General features: G+C 37.7%; 1 protein-coding gene across 1 annotated transcript; it reads left to right on the top strand.

Annotated features, from left to right (window-relative positions):
* Positions 1 to 19,227: 19,227 nt before the first annotated feature.
* On the top strand, positions 19,228 to 20,778 carry LOC128855586 (piggyBac transposable element-derived protein 4-like). Its single transcript, XM_054090608.1, has one exon. The coding sequence runs from the start codon at positions 19,228 to 19,230 to the stop codon at positions 20,776 to 20,778; it is 1,551 nt and encodes a 516-aa protein (XP_053946583.1).
* The last annotated feature ends 680 nt before the right edge of the window (positions 20,779 to 21,458 follow it).

Raw genomic sequence — 21,458 nt, 5'->3', positions numbered from 1 at the left:
GATGGTGTTAGAGGCCAGCCAGGTTTCGCTTCCGTACAACAAGACGGACTTCACACATGAGTCGAATATTCCTAGTTTAGTGCGCCTTGAGATTTGCGAACTCCCCCATACTGTATGCATTAGCCCGAATGCCGCCCTTGCTTTGTTTAGCCTGCAGTTCACATCTTCATCTGCTCCACCATCTGTCGTGATAATGCAGCCGAGGAAGCAGAAGCTTTCAACGAATTCCACCGGGAATCCGTCAGCCATTACATGTCTTGCGTTATTGTGGTTAACTCTCATGGCCTTTATCTTGGCGATGTTCACCTCCAGTTCGACAGTGCGTGCCAGCTCGACTGATTTGTCCGCCTTTGTTTACATGTCAGAGTGCTTGTGAGAGAGGAGGCAGACGTCATCGGAGAAGTCCAGGTCCTCCTGTCTGGTGAAACTCCGTTTTTTTGTGCAGGGTCAATTGGCTCATAACGTCATCAAGGACGATGGCAAAGAAAAGGGGCGACAGGGGACAACCTTGCCTCACGCCTGCGTTGGTAGTGAATGGATCGCTGATATCGCCTTTGTGAAGCACTGCCAGTTCGGAGGCTTATTAGTTATGCCGAAAAAGTTTTACCGGAATACCTATGTGGTTTTAGACTAGGAAGCGCGACGACACATTAAATATTCTGCCTAAAACAGTTTATGGAAAAGAGGCTTAAGCAAGTGCGGTTATTTAATATACAGGGTTTGGGCAGTTATCTGTCAAACCACTCATGAAAATTATATCAAATTTTTTCTGGTGATAGTTTATTATATTGTTTATTAGTCACCAGAAGTATTTGCATGTCAATTCATTAGAATAAGAATTATCTGAAATGGAATTCAAACGGAATATTAGGAATGCGTTTGACGAGTATTTGGCTGGAAATTTTAATGTTTTATGACTACGCTGAGTGAGCGAATACAGGTTTAAAGATAATCAGGTATTTTAAGGAAATGTAAGCTACATATTACTGTGCTCAGCTGGATTGTTATAAATAAAAGTTGTACTATTCAAAGACTCAGTTTTACTATGACAAGTCTTATGGAGTTAAATTTCTTACTATGGAGTTCAATTTCTCCATTTTAACTATTTTACATAAAGTCTACGGGGCTTGGCATCAATAGTAATGGGCTTCCATCACATAGTCTATTTGATTATTTACTTATTTATATTAGAGTTTCATTTTTTTAAGGGCAATAGTTTGCCGCTTTTCATTTGCTTTGCAAAATGTGTGCACGTGTCGTGCCGCAGTTGTATAACGACGAGGGTTAGCAGATATTAATCATTTTCCTTATTTTAAAATCACTTTCGTGTTAAGAGCAACATACAACTTTATTTATACAATCTTCTTCAAGCACGAGATCAACATTATTGCATGCATAATCACTTAAATTAATTTTTCTAATTTTTGTTTTGCTTTCGCTTACCTCCGACACTAGTTAAGATATTATTTGATTATATGAAATAAGATATAAAAATGTACTAAGAAAAATCCTCAATCGCCACTCACGTTTTTTACAAGAACAGTGTTTTTAATAGGTAAGTACTTATGTACATGCATGTAGTGGTTACATATACAGTGTGCGCCAAAAAAATGTACATATACACACTTTATTATTATCACTTAAGGGGACCCGGTGGTCTAGAAATTTCAAAAAATCGATGTTTTGTTTTTTCGGTATTTCGAAATTATAGTATCTTAAGAATATACTGTGAAATTTTCAAGCGGAAGTTCCCATTATTATAGCTTCTTCAGCGCATTAACGAAGTAGAGAGGGATCCGCGCCCTCCTATGCCTCAAACTTTAAACTCATTTATGTCGAAACAATTTTTATCGGTCTGGTGTTGTTAAAAAAAAAAACAACCAATCAACCGAATCGATATGTTGCTCACAATATCAATGGGTATCACCCGTATTAGAATCAAAAACTGAAAAAAACCCGATTTTAAGTGTGTCAAATTCAAAACCGCGCGATTTTGTAAAATTTTTTTCTTGTTTTGTTTTTTAATCGAGTACGGGACATAGCTACAGTCAAACTGATCAATAGGTTTTTTGGTTTTTGGTTTTGGACCGTCCACGTCCAATTTTTCGAGAGGATCAACTTCAGCGCCATTTTTAAAATTATTAAAATTAAAAAAAAAATTCATTTTTGTCTCTAAAGGAAGTTAAATAAAAAGCCTAAAAATTTAAAAATTGTTTTTAATATTTTTTTTGTTGAGTTTAAGAAAGTTTCAGAGAGATCCACATACGAGACTCAAAAACAGCCACAACACCAGAAATCGTAGAAAAAATATAGGAAATCGTATTGGAAAATCGTCGAAAGACTGTAAGAGATTTAGTAGAAGCCCCAGGCGTCTCATTGGGAACTGTAAGCAATATTTTGACTGAAGTATTGGGTTTCAAAAAGCGATGTGCCCAATGGGTGCCGCATTCGCTAACAATGTAACAAAAACACATTCGAATGCGACTTTTTCAGCAACATTTAGAGCATTTTCGAAAGGATAAAGTGGATTTTGTGGGTTGATTCAGATGTAATTTGGGTCTATCATCTTGAACCTAAATCAAAACCAGCGGCTAAAGAGTAGGGTGCACCTGCTTCTTCGACTCCGAAACGAGATCGTGTACAGAAATCGGCCAAGAAGGTCTGGCATCAGTTTTTTCATGGGATGCGAAAGGAGTTTTGTTTGCGGACTAATTGTAAACTGGTTAAACAATAAATTCTGAATATTATTGTAACTTTTTAGATTAGTTGAAGGAAAAAATTCGTGAAAAATGACCCAGTTTGCGTGTCACAAGAGCATTTTGGCAATGGCTAAAAGCCATGAATTGAAGTTCGAATTGTTAGAGCATTCACCGTATTCGAAACATTTGAGCCCCAGGGACCTGTTTCAGTGTTCTGCTTCTATACCTAAAACGAATTCAAAGCGATGATGAGATCATAACAGCTGTGGAGGCCTATTTTGCAGCACTTCCAGATTCTCACTTTCTCAGGAATGGAATTCATTAAGGCACTTTTCTGGTCTAGAGACGTGAAAATTTAAGGCGTTGAAAATTTAAGAAAAACAATCGGTATCAATTGAAAATTGTTTTTATTCAGTAGATCAATTCTTTATTTACAAAAAAAATATGTTTTTCAATGACAATAATAAAAAAAATTGCTTCCCCTGACGTAACACATGCCACTGGTGTAACTAATTGGGCTGCTGAGGTACGTCTGAAAAAAAAAAAATTCGGTCGATTATTCACCAGGAGATATGTCGCTATGGTCGGTAGCAGATTTACAAAAAAAAAAAAACAAAATTCCTAGTTATTTTATTGGAAAAACAAGAAAAAAAGGATTCTTTTCACGTTCTCGCTCTTAAAAAAATGGAAAAATTGATTATAAAATTATAATTCTGCTACCCGCGAGAACCGCAAGTCTACTCAATAAAATATTAAATACATATTAAAATTATATAAAAATTCAAATCAATCGGTTTAATACTTCTTGAGAAATTAGTAACGCCAACTCGGAAAAAATAGTTTCGAGAAAAAAACGGGTGACGCGCTTATACCTGGGCGTCGCACTCCGAACTGGACCGGACGTTTAAAGGATTGTAACGTCTAAACTACAACAAATTTTAATATAAAAATTTGGAAGTATATTTTTGAAAGCATCAACTATCATAACATGAAAAAAAATCGATTTTTTCGAAATTCTAGAGCAGAAAGGTGCTTTAATTGAAGTCTGGTTGGACCAGATGTATTGATACTCAGAAAGACTATTCTGAATAAGGTGAAGTGTATTTCAAACCATAAAAATGTGGCTTTCTTATCGAACTGCAAAATTTATAACCACGCAAATAGCAATCAAATAATATTCTATTTGCACTAGAAACCCTGTAAATTATCAATAATTTAGAAAGAAATTGTTTTTTTGTAACAATGAACTTCGAGGAGTTGCTTTACAAGTATAGCAAACGAAAAGATTTCACTCCAAAATTCGATTTATTGTACCCACAAAATGCCAGCTGAAAACTCAGCTGTGTTCACCACCAGTTTCGGGCGTTAATTGCAGCCACAAACAAATTGTCCATTTTATTACATTTTTTGTTAAATTTGTATTAGAAAACAAGAAAAAATTAAAGAACAAATTTAATGCTCACAATCGAAGGCAAAGGTAAACAGTGAATGCATCAACAAAACAACTAATAAAAGGTTTTTATGCGATTCGATTTTCTCAATTTCGGTAGCATTTCGAAGCACCTTCTTGATTTCGAGTAGGATAATGATGAGAAAAGAATTGATTTTTGCAGAACACCCCCGATATACTATTTTTGTTATCACTGTTTTTTGGATCCCCTCTGTAGGTGTCGAGAATTTCTAATGCGCATAAGTGCTTAAATTAAGTAAAACTTTAGTATGTAATTAACATTTGCTAAATAAATATAATTCGGCATATTACTGTATTTATGTATGTGTACTTAACGAGAAGCATAAATTATCCACACATGAATAACTTTAATTGATTTCCCTCGCTAATTTCCTTAAAACTCGCACACTCATCTAGCTTAGAACGCTAGTAAGTATATTTAGATATATAAATATGCATACATACACACATATAAGTATACACACATATACATATGTAAATAAGTAAGCATAATCTACAATGTTAATCAGTTCTCAACAATTCTGAAAAACGAATTGATTTTGCAGCAACCGTGAAAATCTATTTAACTTATGCTAACATTTTATTTTCATTAAAAAAAAAGAAACAAAAAATAAAATAAAAAAAACATTTTATGAGTCCGCCTGCGCATTGCAAATATTACAAACATTCATAAAAAGGCACACACGCTACATATGTATGTATGTATGTATATATGTACCTGTAAGAAATCTATGAACTTGTGCAGAAAAGTACTGAAACACCTAACCCAAACATGTCAGCATTTTTAAGTGCAGCAAAAGGGTTGGAAAATATTAAACAAAGGCATGTAAGGAAGGCTAAATTCGACCCGGATTGAATTTTTTGTATCCGCGCACATTTTAGTACAGTTTAAATTAGGCTGAGTGTTAGTTTTTGGAATCAAACTTAAAGATGATTGAAATGATGGCCTGTAACATCAGAGGAACGGACGGAAATTTAGTCTTAACATACAAGGTGAAGTCCAAAATAAACAAGACTGAGCTAAAATAGAAACAACATGAGCTTTGTTCTGATAACTTCGAGTTTATTTAATCAAAATAGTCCTCTCTGACCTCCATTCACTGTTTTGCGCGATCTAAAATCTTTTCAAAAGAGTGTTTCAGGTCATTGACCGGAATCCGGAATGTCTTTCAGTATGTCGGTACAAACATTTGGGAGAGTCTCTACGGACGTAAACGGTTTGCTTTCAACGCCAAATGCAATTATCTGAATAGGCAGAAGTCACAGGGAGCCATATAAGGCGAATACGGGGACTGATTGTTGGTTAAAATGCGACTTCTAGTTAAAAAGTCAGTCACGAGAGTGGATCGACGAGATGGTGCATTTTCATGCAATAAGTGCCAGCTTCCTCCTTCGCGGCATTCAGTGCGAATTCGACAAATGCGATGCAACAAACGCTTTAAACGCCAATAGAGAAAATTGAGTTGATGGTTTGGCCTGTTGGCACGAACTCCTTGTGGACAATTTCCTTGGAATCGTAAAAGCAAATGAGCATCGACTTTATTTATTAATGGCGTAGTTTCTACTTGTCAAATATCAAAAAATGACACCCTCAAAAGTGACATCTACCGAAAAAGCGGGCTGTTCAAAATAACACCTGTTTTTGGAAAACCCTTATTATCCTTGTTTTATATATATTTTGTTTTCGAAATTTGGGGGCTTGAATGGCAAAATTTCCATTAGATTATAAGCAAAGAAGGCAACAACTAGGATGCAGACGACTTCGAGAACAAAAAAAAAAAAAACAAACAAACAAGCAATCAGCCACTTTGTATCGATTCGCCTTCTGCTAAACTCATTGGGGTTTCGATATACTCACCCGTCGTCTTCCTTATGCAAAGCAGTGTCTCACCAAATTGGTTTTGCCCAGTGTAATATAATAATCTGCCAAAGCAAGACAATTTTTCTTTTAGAAAGTACTTATAAATTTTAACTTTCTCAGCCACGGTGGACTTTATTGTTTTACCACATACACATTTTTTGGCACGATTTTTTGTTGTTGCTATTGCATTGGATTGGGTGTAAGCAACAAGTTTGGCGGAAGCAAATTGAGTTTGCCTAAGAGGTTCAAGATTTTTAGTCTATAGCTACAGAGAACCCCAGAGATGTGAGATGTAAGTAAGATCATTTTACAGATCAGCCAGGACTGCATAGAACCGTACCAGTTCGCAATCAGTGCATTTTCGTACGTGGTACACATCAGTGTTTATAAAATATGCATTCACATTAACATAAAAAAGTAACATCCATACTCATATTTAATTATATGTAATTGCAAAATAGCCGTTAACTTAATATTTGCTACTGTTTGCTTATTACGCGAGTGACTTTACACAACTACCCATACATTTATACCGTACAAAAACAAATATGTAAGTAAATTTTTAAATAAATTATTTGCTTAACAGTTGCATTCGTTCAGATCAATTTTTCTGAGCTGCTGAAAGGATTACATCTCATTACAAATCTACAACATACGTAAAGGTCGCATCTTCTGTTACTTGAAATATAAACATACGTATGAATTTATGTAATACTCGTGAACAATGCATTATCGAATTATTAACTTGAGTGCCAAAGCAACAATTGCTCAATGTTGCCAATAACATAAGTGCATAGGGAATGTTCGATTGAGATCCAGAGGCGAAACGATTGTGCAAGGCAGAACTCAATTGCTCAGTCACTAGTTTATATAAAAGCATATAATTTCTGGCGTACGCGGATGATATTTATAATAATCGGTTCTGTTTTTTCCAATATGGATAAACAAACGAAGCGTTCACCAGAAGTGGTGGTGTACGAAGACGAGAGGAATCATCAAGCAGGATGCACTCGAGTGTCGGAACCCACATCATCGTTGATTGCTGTATGCAATTTTGAAGTAGTGGAGGACTTCGTTTACTTGGGAGCCACTGATAATGTTAGCCTTGAAATTCTACTGATAACCTTTTTTAAACTTTGAACTAAGTGGGCAATTGTAAAGAAAAATTCTCTCTTTACTTACTTATGTGGCGCTACAACTGTGTGTCGGTTTTGGCCGAATCTAAAATGCTGCGCCAGCTGTTTCCGTCCTGCGTTCGTTGGTGCCAGTTGGAAATCTCGAGTAAAGACATGTCCTGCAGCACGCCTTCCTTTTTGGGGTATCGTGTCGTAAATTTGCCTTGCTGGAGCGACTTCTTTCATGCGGGTGACATGGCCAAGCCATCGTAGCCACTGTATTTTTACACGCTTAACGATGTCCATGCCCCTATATAGCTCATACAACTGTACGCGGTACTCCTCACTAACGCGGAGGAGGCCAAAGATCTTACGTAGAATATTTCTCTCGAAGGCTCCCAAAACTTTTTCATCCGCTGTTGACATCGTCCATGCTTCTGCGTCATATATTAGTACGGGAATGATGAGCGTTTTGTAGAGTGTCAATTTGAGCCTTCGAGAGAGAGAGCTATACTTTTCAATTGTCTACTGAGGCCAAAGTAATTCCTGTTGGTAAACGTTATTCTCCGTGTGATCTCCAGGCTGACGCCATTTCAGTTATTAATACTGGTCGTAAGGTACACAAAGCCCTTCACAACTTCGAACTGTTAGTTGCTTTGTATAGCTCGGCGGGAAGTCCGTCTGCTCCAGCGGCTTTGTTGTTTTTGAGTCGCCTAATGGATGTTCGCCTAACGTTGGTTCGAATCTCGGTGAAAACACCAAAATTAAGAAAAACATTTTTCTAATAGCGGTTGCCCTCGGCAGGCAATGGCAAATCTCCGATTGTATTTTTGCCATGAAAAAGCTCCTCATAAAAATATCTGTCGTTCGGAGTCGGCTTGAAACTGTAGGTCCCTCCATTTGTGGAACAACATCAAGACGCACACCACAAATAGGAGGAGGAGCTCCGCCAAATACCCAAAAAGGGTGTACGCGCCAATTACATATATATAATATATGTATATTATGGATGTTCGCACTTCATCTAGGTCGGGTGGGGATACGATGATTCCATCATCAGCGACTGGGGTATCAGTATCTACTTCCCCATCTTGGCTCCTACATCCTATTAAGCAATTGGGAGAAGTTATTCCTCCATAACCTAAGAATGTCTTGGTCATCCGTCACCAGATCGATGTTTTCGTTTTTGCAGGAGCTGGCTTCGGTCTTAAGGCCTTTGGTCTGGCGCTTGACATTTTGATCAAATTTTCGGTCCATTTTCCTGTTGCCTAGCATCTCAAGCTCTTCGATCTTACGTCTTTCCACATCCCGTTACTTGCGCCTGAAAAGAAGCCTCTCTTCTCTCCTCAGCTCACGATATCACTCCATTGTGGCACGCGTTGCGGCCGACCGCAGTGTGGCTTTGTATGCTGCGTCTTTTAGTGCAGTGGCATACCGGAACTCGGCGTTGTACCAGGTGTTGCGCTGCTGTTGGTGTAATCCAACCACTGTTTCCGCAGCAGCACGCATGCAGCGTGTGATTATTGTTCACTGCTTATTTATGTCGTTGGGTTGGTGAGTGCTCTGATTGAGGAGGAGTGAGAGTTGAGCTGCGAAGTTCCTGGCAATCTCTTGTGATCGCAGCTCACCGACGTCTAGCTTTCGCTGTATACCCTTCCTTACCACACATAAGTGGGCGAACCTTGGCTGGGATAAGGTAATGATCGAAGTGGATGTTGGCTCCTCGGATTGTGCGCACGTCTAGCACACTGGAGCAGTGCCGCCCGTCTATCACAATGTGGTAAATCTACGATCGCGTCGATTGATCTGGAGATAGCCAAGTAGCTTTGCCTCGATGCTCTCTAGGCAAGCAAAAACCACTCTATAAGTATCATATCATGTCTGTCCTGTTGTACCGCGTAGAAATTTCAACGATGCATTCGTTTTTGGCGTTATTGGCGTCTTCTCTTTTACATTTTTACTATTAAAAGAAAAATTCGCAATTTTTTTTACAGCTTCTAGGCTTAAACAATTTATTATTGGCTAACATATCTGTTTCTGTTTCCCTTTTACAAATCATCTGATTGTTATGACACAGTTCAAAGCGCCCATTTGGCCATAGAAGTTTTAAAAGCCAAGCAAAGCAAATAGAACAAGTAAGGCCAATGTCGTTGGACTATTCCAGCCCCGGCACAGCAGTCTTCTACTTTGGACCCATCAGTAAACCAAACCTGTGCGCCCTGTTTTAAATATATTTCATTATTTCTCCACGCTGAGCTATTACTGATGACCACTTTGAAATTCTAGTTTCTTTACATCTTGTCATATACCGTTAAGCATGGAGAGTTCAGGTTTGAACCCAGAATTCTATAAGATTGCCTTCTTTAAGATGCAATGGATTGGGAAGCTTTAGGGCTGCACTAACTGCCTCTGGCTACAAGGTGGAGTGGAATGAGTCTAGTGCCAGTTCGGGTTTGGCAGCTCGATGAGTAAGGTCACTGGGCGCTCCTCACTTCGACAGCCTGGGGCATTGTGCAAACCTTAATCCCATAAATCTTCTCCATTATATCAACAGGTCTGGCTGGCCGTAGATATCTGCCTGTTGGAAGTCTCATAACAGTATCAAAACGGCGCTTTAGTGCTACTTGAGGAGTGCCACACCGGCACTTCAACCATTTCACCTACCTACCTAACAGTGACCATTCCTCAACGCGTTGTGGGCAAGTTCGCATTGCTCCCGTTACGCTCAGGCAGGCTACTTTGTACGGCTTCGTAAGTGTCATCTAAGCCTTAATTTGGTCTACTTTTGGCCACCATACAAAAGAGGCGTAGGTGGCACTATTAGTAGTAGTACTTAACCTCTAGCTGGTATTATCCTCCTTTAAATAATTTTCCACTAAAGTGACAACGCAGCGAAGCAACAATAATTCCCCATTGGTTATGGTCTGGCGACTCTGTTGACCAAATCAACAATTTTTTAAAAGTGTAAAAAAAAATGAGAAATTGTAAAAAGCTGTAAAAGAATGTTTATACTCTCCAAAATGAATTTATATATGAGTAAATAGTTTGTGTGCATGTTATGATAGTGCAAATATGTAACAAAAATCAAAGGCGGATGCCCGCTCAACAACAAAACGATTAGTAATTTCAAGCATGGTTAAATTTATTGCGACTATTCCTTTCGAAAAATAACAAAAAATTCCCGTGATCAAATGCATTTGAATACATTTTCAACTAACTTTAAGGTTATAATTATTTTACTAAATTTGCTTAGTACCATTCACATTTTTGTGGTTTTACAATACGCTCGTTTGCATATTTTATAATCGGAAAAAATACATTTTTACGTAATGGGTTGTACTTTCACGGATGTGACGATTCGCCCACGATTTACACGAAATCAGTTTCGGGCATTAATGCGGGGCAACTATGTTTTGCAATGCAGTTTTGTACGGATTTATTGTTAATTAAAATATTTTTAATTTACATATTTCGATTTAAGCATTTAGCTTTAGGCATCTCACGTGAACGATTAGTCCATATTTTATATCAAAAATTAATAATGCCACAAAAAGCTGGTAAACGGTTTGCAGAACTTCCGAAAATTTATTTACTGTATAAATTATAGAAAAGAAGAAGAAAGACACTACATCATCTATTATGAAACCGCGCTTATATACTTGTACAGGGTGACCCGTAGCGGAATTAGGTTTTAAATTTAGTTTAGTCTCTCCTTAACTGTATAAGAGGGAATGAGACCGCGTTAGCCTTGCAGTGCACGTGTGAACAGAAGTGGAAGTGCTCGTCGTATATTTTCTTTTTAGAGGTACTTTTTCCAATAGGGGCTTTTTGACGGATCCCGCTTGACTACTGTCAAACTTAATAACTTAACTAATACATCATTTTTCTTAGTATGCACTGATGTTTCATCGTGGGAAGACTTACGCCTCAACAACGTTTACAAGTGGTACAATCGACAAAATGGGGAGTAGTTTTGCATTATTGGATGATTCTCGACCGATTAGATCACGTACAGCCCGAAGTGAAGAGAATATTGTGGCTGTAAATGAGAGTTTTGTCGAAGGCGCGGAAGAATCTATTCGGTGCCGATCTCAGCAACTTAGCCTATGTTATTGGACTACTTGGGCGATTTTACGCAAAGATCTTGGTTTGAAAGCATATAAAATATACCGGTCTTCTAAAGCGTCATAATTTCAGTCGGGTTCTTGATAAACTCGCCGAAGTTCCGTCAATAAGCCAAAATATTTGGGCTGAAGAGCAATCTGAAGCCATTCATGAACAGCCATTAAATCCATTAAAAACACCCGTTTGGCGCACCCTATGGACTGGAGGAATCATCGGCCCATATTTCTTCAAAGACGAGGCTGGGGCCAATGTAACAGTGAACGGCGAACGCTATAGCGCCATGATAAACGACTTTTTGATGCCGGATGCTGGAAATTGAAGCCCGTGATTTATACAACATTTGGTTCCGACAAGACGGCGCTTCTTGCCATACAGCCCGTAACCGATGGATTTATATTTATTATATAAATCCGATTGGGGCATTGGAAGCCAACATTACTTAAGTTATTCACAAGGTACCGACCGAAGTCGGACCAGCGAGTCATTCAAAATTGGTGTTTACGGATGGGGCGCTGTTTTAGCCAACATTGCTAATCGGATTATATTTAAAAAATAAATGTTATGAATGATTGTACAAATAAAAAAATAAATAAAGATTGCCCAGACAATTTGAATTTTAGTTGTTCTATTTCAATTTAAAATCCGATACCTACAAATTGTCCTTTTTCTTCTTAATTGCCGCGATAACCGCTTAAGCGATTTTGGTCGAGTTTAACAAAGCGCGCCAGGAGTTTATTTCTCGTGCTAACCGGAGCCAGTTAGACACACTAAATGGAACCAAGTCCTTCTCCACCTGATATTTTCAACGTAGGCCTTCCTCTGCTACCACATCGAATTCTTTCAGAGCCGTAGAGTTTGTATCCATTCGGACGACATGACCCAGCCAACGTAGCCGCTGGATTTTTATTCGCTAAGCTATGTCTATGTCGTCGTAAAGCTCATACAGCTCATCGTTCCATCGCCTGCGATATTCGCCGTTGCCAACGTACAGAGGCCCAAAAATTTTGCGTAGAATCTTTCTCTCAAACACTCCAAGCGACGTTGGATGTTGTCATCGTCCACGCTTCTGCGCAATAGGACGGGTATGATGAGCCTTGTAGAGTGTTAGAGAGGACTTTACTATTGAATTGCCTACTTAGTACAAAGTAGCACTGCTGGTTCCCAAATAAACGAAGTCTTTTACAACCTCAAAATCATAACTGTCAACATTGACGTGGGTTCCGATACGCGAGTGCGCCGATTGTTTGTTTGATGACAGGAGGTACTTCGTTTTGACCTCGTTCACCACAAATTGTTGACCCTTTATAATAATATAGAAAACTTAATCAAATAGATTCCTCGACGACTTCAAGTTATAAACAAAGGAGGATCCAACACAAATTACTAAGCTCCAAATTATAAACTGACCCAAAGAATTACATTTGTTTATTTTTTAATATAATAACTTTGGTCCTATACTTTTTTCGTTCTGTAGATTTTACTTTTCTTAATAATTAATTTAAGTTTCCTGAAATGTGTGCTTATTCCTGGATATTTTTAAAACATTTATTATTAAATATTAAAAACATAAATTTTTAACCCTAAACTGATAATAAAAGTATAAGGAATTTAGTTGGTCTTACAATTTTTTCGTGTAGTGTAGTTATATTTTTAATTGAAAAACATTAAATTTAAAGATCTTTATGTTATTAATACTGCTACTATTTTGATCATAACTGTACCTATCCTGCAACGACCTTAACCTATGTGAATACCAACTGTACCTCCTTATAAATTATACTCGTAGTGAGTACAAGAGAAAGTACTTGGAAATAACTCTTCGACCAGCAGAAAAGGCTCGAATTGACGGCGCTAATTTTTTACATGCTGGCAGGCAGCTGATGCATAAAATAAAAATCGAAAAGTTTACAACGAAACTGATGCACGTTCGATGATCGTTGATTTTCAATGTCGGGTGACGTTGTTGGCATTTAAATTCAGCAAAATATTGGCTGGTTGACAGGCTGGTCAGTAAACTAGTGAGAGCCCATGTGTTTACTATTACAAATACTTATACATTGATATAAAGGGTTTTCCAATAAGTGCGCCTCATCTCTAAACTAAAATAAAGACAGTAAATTATTTTAATTGAAATGTTGGCTCATAACTTTGGAGAATTATAGTGTATCTACCGTTCCTAGGTATAAATTTTATTTCACATGTTTACTATTTCCAACATTTGCGGCTCATTAACCTAAAAAATATTTTTAAATGGTGGGTAGTTTGTCGAAAAAGATCCGTCAATTCAGATGCAGGAATGCGGTGACCTCACGATTTATATGCATTTAGGCATTTCAGCTGAAATTCCATACCGCTTTACTAGATAACAAATAACTGAATGAACGACTGAAACCCCTACTGGGAAAGTTTGATAGAAACTACTAGCTGATAAGGTTCCTGAACCGCATAGACTAGACGTAGGCATGCTGCAAATACTGGTAAACAAGTTGGTATCCACGATGTGGCAGCAAAATGGTGTGGAAGCGCTAGTTGGAGTCTGGACGAATCACCACCTGAACCAACCAACCAACCCACCATCTATTATGAAATCCCCACAGACAAAATAATTCACCGGCCTAACTTCATAATCAAAATATTATAATTCAAAAATTTGATACCCCTATTGAAGACCCCTTCATGCATACTTGTAGGTGCTTGTAGGCTGCACGCTACGGTGCAATTAGATTGTCATTCCGCATGCGCAACTCAACATGTGCCGGTTACATGAAAATGAGTCACGTGCTAAATTGCAATACAAACGTGTACGCAATACAAATGCACATACACACATACATATATAAGTAAATGAATATGTAAACAGGTGTGTACGGAAGGTCGTAAAAAAATTAAAACAACTCATTTTCAATGGTTAAAAGGATTACAAGCGCAAATACAATAAAACACTTTTTAGCAAACAGGAAAATTTATGTACAGGGTCTTCAAGTGCAAGTTTCTTCTTCAAAAACACACGCATACTTTGAAGGGGAAGCCATTACATATTTGTGGGTATACGTAGTAAAGAGTCTAGATAAAATTTGTGAATAAAATATATAATAATATTTCTATTTATTGATTATATATTAATTTATATCACTGATTGTTTTCCATAGTTTATGTAGGTTTGGTTAAGTTAGTCTTGGTTGATCCTGTAGATCGCATATAGACCAGAAATTGATCCATAGTGATACCAAGTGTTAGTATGGCCAAGCGATAGTATATCTTTAATACACAGTTAAGATAATTTGAGTAGGCTGCTAATTTTTTGATCTGTCACACTTTGTTAGCTTGAAAATAATGCTGAGCCTAAGCAGTTTTTTCGTGTTTTGCTAAGTGCAGGGCATTGGAGGAGTAGGTGTTCCAGGTGTTCCTCTCCCGTTGATTTCGTCACATATTGTGCATGCATCGTTCTGCACTAGCTTCAGTTTGGTCGCGTACGATGGAGTGAGACATTGTCCCATCAGTATCCCCACACCAAATTTAGACTCCTTTCTGGGAGGAGATATAGTATAGTTTGTAGACCTGACATTGTGCGTGCGTAGCATGATTTTCTCGACCCTGAGCTGGTTCTTTCCCATCCTGCTTTGGCTAGTATATCCAATTTCTCGTTTCCTTAAATTGCCTTGTGTCCTCGAACCCAGTCGATGGTGGCTTATTTCTCAGTTCCTAGCTCGTCCACCCTGTTCCGGTCTTGTCGTACACAGTGTGAATTGCTGCATATATTTCAGCTCGGAGCACACTGCAGAAGTCCAGTAATTTGTATGACTGTTCATAGCCTAATACTGCGGCTCCAACACCCTCTTCCAGCTTGGAACCGTCTGGGTACATGTTAAAAGTTGTCCCTTTTGCCATCCGCCCTTTTCTAATACTATCTTTCGAAGGTTTTAAGGAGGAACGATGTTAAGCTTATAGGCCGATAGTCTTTCGCAAACAAGTGTCTGCTTTCACCTGCCTTTTGTACAAATACAACCCTTCACCAATTCTTCCGACCGTAGTTGAATTTCAAACAGTATTTTAAGATGTCCTTCAAGCAAGGTATCAGGGACGCAAAAGCTTTGGAAATATGCCGTCAGGGCCTGATGACTTAAAGGATTAAAAGATTTTAGGGCCCGTTCGTATTGAGGATCTCACAAACTTCGCTGTTCCCGTCTGCTTCCGCGGAAGATAAGACGTCTTTGATCTCCGTATATCCAGGAAAGTGGGAAAACTTAATCCTTTTCTTTCCGTCCTTGGTCCTTGCTTGGAATAATAGAAGATTCGGCGAGAATTTTCTCAAGCCTTGATGCTTCCGAAATTCTACCCAAATTGCCGCAGAAGTCTCGCCAAGAGCTCCTTTTGACTTTCTAAATCCTTTTTGTATAAACTTAATTTGTTATATTTCCTCCAAGACTCGTCACAATCTGCAAGTTTAGCTAGCTTCAGAAATTTTTTACGGCCTTCTTCGAAGTCCATGCCCGCCGGTGGCAACAGCCACGTTTCCCACCGACGCCTGGGCCGATATCCCGGTCCGTTCTTGGACCAAGAAAAAAGGTTAAAAAATGTGGTATTCCGATCCACTCTTTGTCCTTTTTACCCCTCATATTGGTTGTAACGTTTTATGCCTACCTTCCAAGCATTTCTTGACCATGGCCGCAGCAAGGTTCTACATCTCTTCGTTCATCATAAAAATGCTGAACGGAGCCATACATACTGTATAATTGACTTCCGGTCACCTTGAATACAAAATGTAACCAAATAAGGAATAATAGAGTTTCCTTGTTACCCTTTCACGGTGCGTAAATTGTTCAACCATGATTTTTTTGCTAAACGATTCTCGAACGAAATCGAACTCATTTTGTGGATTTTCTACAGAACAACAGAAGGTACTTTATCCAACTTAAAAAAACAAATACAATGCTAAAAAATACCCTCGAACTTGAGAGACCCGTTCTTGATATAAAACCGCACTCATAATGAAGGCAAATATTTTGGTTCAATAAATAGATTAAAACAATTTCTTTGTTGACATGAACATAAATGTTTTTTAATTTTTTAATTGGCAATTTTTGATGAATGTAAATATGTATTTTTGCGCTGGTCTTAAAAACTCATTGCGCCTATAAATCAACTAAAATTAAGTGCACTAAAGTAATTGAGGTTATTTTAAAGCCTCTTAAAAGATGAATGTCAATGGTTATTTATTTATTTTTTGTGTTGTTTTTAATATAGAAAATACCTGTGCGGTTGGGGTTAAAAAATGTGGGTTCACGTAGCGCTATACAACCGGAAATACAATTTTTCTGTCTACTGAAAATTGTTCTTAGGTAAAACTTTTTAAATGTATCCTAAATGAGTAATTTATCTCTTTTTATCTCTCTCTTTCTAAGCCTTATCTCTAGTCGGGATCGGCCCTCCTTGTCCTAATGCACCAGGTTCCTCTCTCCTGCGTTATTACATCATCAAGGTGTAGCTGTCTTATGTCCTTTTGTATTGTATTTAGCCAGATCCATTGTGGTCTTCCTGAACTCATCGGTACAAGTTTGCACTATAATCCACGTCAGTCCGTGCGTAGGAGATCGGCTCACCTGGGACTTCCAAAAGCTGCTGTGCATGAAATATTGAGAAGGGATGTTAGGCTTCACTGCTTCAAAATTCAAATCGTGTAAGACGTTATTGGTGACCTAAAGGACAGAAACCACTACTAAATCATCAACAGTCACGTCACAAGCCAAAATGACGGTTTCGGTTTCCATTGTTAAGCAGTGAAATAATTGTGCCATATTATTTTTGAAAATCGTGGAGGGCAAGCAATTTCTGGACAGTGGACAATGTCTCATATCGCCACTAGCTGAATGATTATTTTCTGCTAATAATGAGAGAACATCTTTGCTTCAGTTCACAAACATGGCTTCTGCTAGATGGCCGCCACACATGACTAAAAGGATCCATGACGAGAGAGATCATGGCGATACTTTATCGAGGATGATAGATTACTAGGTTTGGCCAATAATTATGGTGAAAAACAAAATTGTTAGGGCTGCTTTGGCTGCCACCTCACGGGGGTGATTCGCCAGCCAAATTCTGCACGATCATTTCACACGATCGTCCAATCAGTCGTTATTCCGGCGGCAGCAAAGTGACATTGTGTTAATTTTTTTCGTATATCCCTAACTCAATTTTAATTTTTTCGTAAACAAACCGATTCATTCCCTCGACACGTCAGCCTATCCACTGATTCTGTCTAATTCGCTGAGAGCCGGCTAGCGGTCTGATATTGGCTACACTATTAAAAATCTTTCACCACGGTACTATATAATTTCTTCCCTAACAAACTGATAAGCCGTTTCAGTGGCATTATTTAGTTCAGGTCGCCCGAACGTACCCCTGAACTTTTTTCTGCGGGTGTGCCTCAAAGTCTATGAAACAAACCCAGTGACCATTTCAGCAATAAAAGAAAATATCGTTTTCGAGGTTAATGGCAATTTGGTAATTTCTCAGCGAGTGCCACCGAATACAGAGGCAAGATTGGAGTAATTCATTTTTAATTTAGCTTTCCAAAATCCAATTCTGCCACCGGAAACCCTGTACTTATTTATCAAAATGTATTCATAAGTATTACTCATAGTAAATTTGTTTTTTAAAAGTGCAATAAATTGCACTGAGGCACCAGAAGCAATAACTTCCGTGACAAATTGTGGATATATTTATGATATCGAACTTGTATATTAATTAGAATGCAGCAGAAAATTGTACGAGCATATCTCAATAGCGTACTTTGTATGCCGATAAGCAAACGAGTGGCCATAACATTGCCTTAATATTTTGCAATGCATTATCACGTACTTCCCGTTTTAAAGGATTTCCGTTTAGGAAACACTGAACTAAAAATATGGATAAGGGCATAGTTGCCAATTTGGTGCTTTCAGCACCAGGTTTAGTACTCTCTGAAAAATCAAATGACAGAAAAAAATGCCTAGTGATCTTATTAGTGCTTTTTCTCTGAACTCAGGATAGTTAAAAAATTTAAATAATTTCAAATATTTAAGTGGCAGAAACCATATACCATAAACTTATAAATTTTGATTCCGAAAACTAAAAAAAAAAAAATTCCGTTAAGCAGATACTCGTGGGATATTATTGAAAAGGCAAAAATATCTATTTTAAAGATGCCAGAGTTAAAAACGCTTTCTAATATATTGCCATCAACTCCATAATGTTATTTATCAAACTTATTACAAGAAATATGTAATAATAATGCGAATCAGATCTACCCGTGTGGTAGTTAGGTAGGTGAAATTGTTGAGGTACCAGACTGGCACTCCCCAAGTAGCTCTAAAGCGTCGTTTTGATACAATTATGAGACCTCCAATAGGCAGATATCTACAGCCAGCCAGAGCTGTTGATGTGTTGGAGAAGATTGATGGGATTTAGGTTGGCCTACTACCCTAGGATGTCGAATAAAGGAGCACCCAGTGACTTTAATTGTTTAGCTGCCAAACCCGAACATTTATAGAAAAACGCTCAACAGTCTTCTTCTCTGAAAGGTTCCCACAGCTTCTGCAATGTGTATTAACCTTCCTACGGTCTTCGGGTCATTTTTGACCCATTTCAGGAAAAAAATTAAGTTTTTTCAAGAACCAAATTTTTTCAGGACTTGATGTTTCGTGACTTTTTCTAATTTATTATATTTTATATAATAAGCGTAAAATTAAAAAAAAATAATTTAGACTCTGTCGCGTAGAAATTGTACATCTACGACCCTCGGGTCAAATTTGACCCAACGTATAAATCAGACGTTATTTGATAAATTTATTTGCTAATTGCAAATTTTCGGCTCAGCGGTTGCATTGTATGTTTTAATCTGCTTTTATTGAGTTCACAGTAAACACAAATTTAAAAGCACGTGCTTTGTTTGGTTATTCGACTATTTATTTCGTAACGATGAGTGATAGTGAAAGTGAATTCTCTTTGGCCGCGTTTTCGGATGATGAGAAATCATGTTCTGAATTCGAAGATCATGTTGAGGTTGCAGATTCTTCCGACAGTGATTTTAGTGATGACGAAAATTCTCTTGAGCCTTCTGAAATGATGTCGTCAAAAAATGGTCAAATAAACTTTTCAAAAACCCCTCTTGTAACAAGTGCCGGAAGAGCTTCAAGAGAAAATATTATCAGCTTGATTCCTGGACTAACGCGCTACTCGTGCTCACGAATTACCGAAAAAGAAATTTCTAGCTTTGAACTATTTTTTCCACCTCCTTTGATACGTACGATATTGACCTACACAAACATTGAGGGAAAACGAATATATGGTGAAGAATGGCTGGATATTGAAAACATCGAACTATTTGCATTTATTGGATTGCTAATATTAGCTGGCGTTTTTCGATCAAATAACGAAAGCTGTGAAAGTCTTTGGAACCCTGAAACCGGAAGACCAATATTCGCTGCAACTATGCCTTTGAAGACTTTCAAAAAAATATCGAGGGTGATTAGGTTCGACAACAGGGAAACTCGAAGTGAACGAAGATCGTTGGATAAATTTGCTCCTATACGTGATTTGTGGAATCAATGGGTTGAGATATTACCTAAGCTTTACAATCCAACGGAAAACGTGACCATCGATGAACAATTAGTAGCTTTCAGAGGAAGATGTCCATTCCGCCAGTACATGCCAGCAAAGCCTGCAAAGTATGGAATCAAATTTTGGGTACTTTGGGATTCAACAACGAGCTATGTTTGGAACCTCCAACCTTACACTGGCAAGGCAATCGGAAGAACCCCCGAGAAAAATCAAGGAATACGTGTTGCTCTTGATTTGATTGAAGGGCTAAAAGGACATAACCTCACAACCGACAATTTTTTCACGTCTTATCAATTGGCACAAAAATTATTGGAGAAACGTATTACGATAGTAGGAACAATACGCAAAAACAAGCCCGAACTACCACCAGACTTAGTGAACATAAAAAGAAGACCACTAAATTCATCAATCTTCGCTTTTACCGAACAAACAACTCTCGTTTCGTACATACCTAAGAAGAATAGAGCTGTGATTCTACTTAGCACTCTACACCATGATTCAAAAATTAGTAATCGTCGGGATAAAAAGCCAGAAATAATACTGGACTACAATAAATGTAAAGGTGGTGTAGACACATTGGACAAAGCTGTAAGCGGTTACACTTGCAAACGAATGACAAAACGGTGGCCTCAAGTAGTGTTTAGTAACATAATTGACATTTCAGCTTATAACGCTTTCGTTTTATTCAAATTCGCCAACCACGCCTGGAAAGAGGGCTGTCTTACAAAGCGCCGTTTTTATTTGGAAAACCTTGGTATGCAGCTCGTAACACCCTATATAAAAAAGCGACAAACTTTACCACGAGCACATTTTTCACTTGAAATTGCCAAAAAATACGAAAGGATTCTCAACTGGATGCACAACCATCATCATCAGGTCAATTTGGAAACACGCCGGAAAAGAAAATAACTAAAAGAAGTCGATGTCAACTATGCCCAAAAACTGATAACAAAACAGGACTAGTTTGCGACATTTGTAATAAATATATATGTAAACAACATTCTAAAACTATTAATTTGTGTACAAACTGTCTGAAATAATTTATTTCTTTTTTCTTTCATTATTAAATACATTTTTTATTTAAAGCTTTCGTTATTCATGAATATCTTTTTGTTATTGAATAAAGGTTTTTGTTAAAGTTTGTATTATTCACATAAAAATGGAATAAATATATTTGGATTTTCATTTTTATTTAAGATACCCATTTAATGGAAAAAAACCTAACAGTAAAAATAATCAAAAACCAAGTATAAACCTTGAAAATATAGTATTGGGTCAAATTTGACCCGAAGTCCGTCCGCGTCAGTTAATTTGAAGACCGTAGGAAGGTTAAATGGTAAACGTAGCCTTTCAGTGTGAGCGCCGATAATCCAATGACCGGTAAACACTGCTACGAGTTTGGAAATTGAATGGCGTGATCTGTGCTTTCCTGAGAAATATATTGTGCAATTCAGCTTTAACAACACAGTCAGGGGTATGCCTCTGAAACCAATTCAGTCCCCTTCTTCTCATCAGCAATTTAATTTTTCTCTATGTTGGTTGATCGTTCTAAATTGGCTGATCATTCGTCAATACATTAACCTGTATCA

This window comes from Anastrepha ludens, chromosome 2 (assembly GCF_028408465.1).
Source record: "Anastrepha ludens isolate Willacy chromosome 2, idAnaLude1.1, whole genome shotgun sequence".
Taxonomy (NCBI): Eukaryota; Metazoa; Arthropoda; class Insecta; order Diptera; family Tephritidae; genus Anastrepha; species Anastrepha ludens.
The sequence above is the reverse complement of the archived record's forward strand: the minus strand, read 5'-3'. Positions and strand labels throughout refer to the sequence as shown.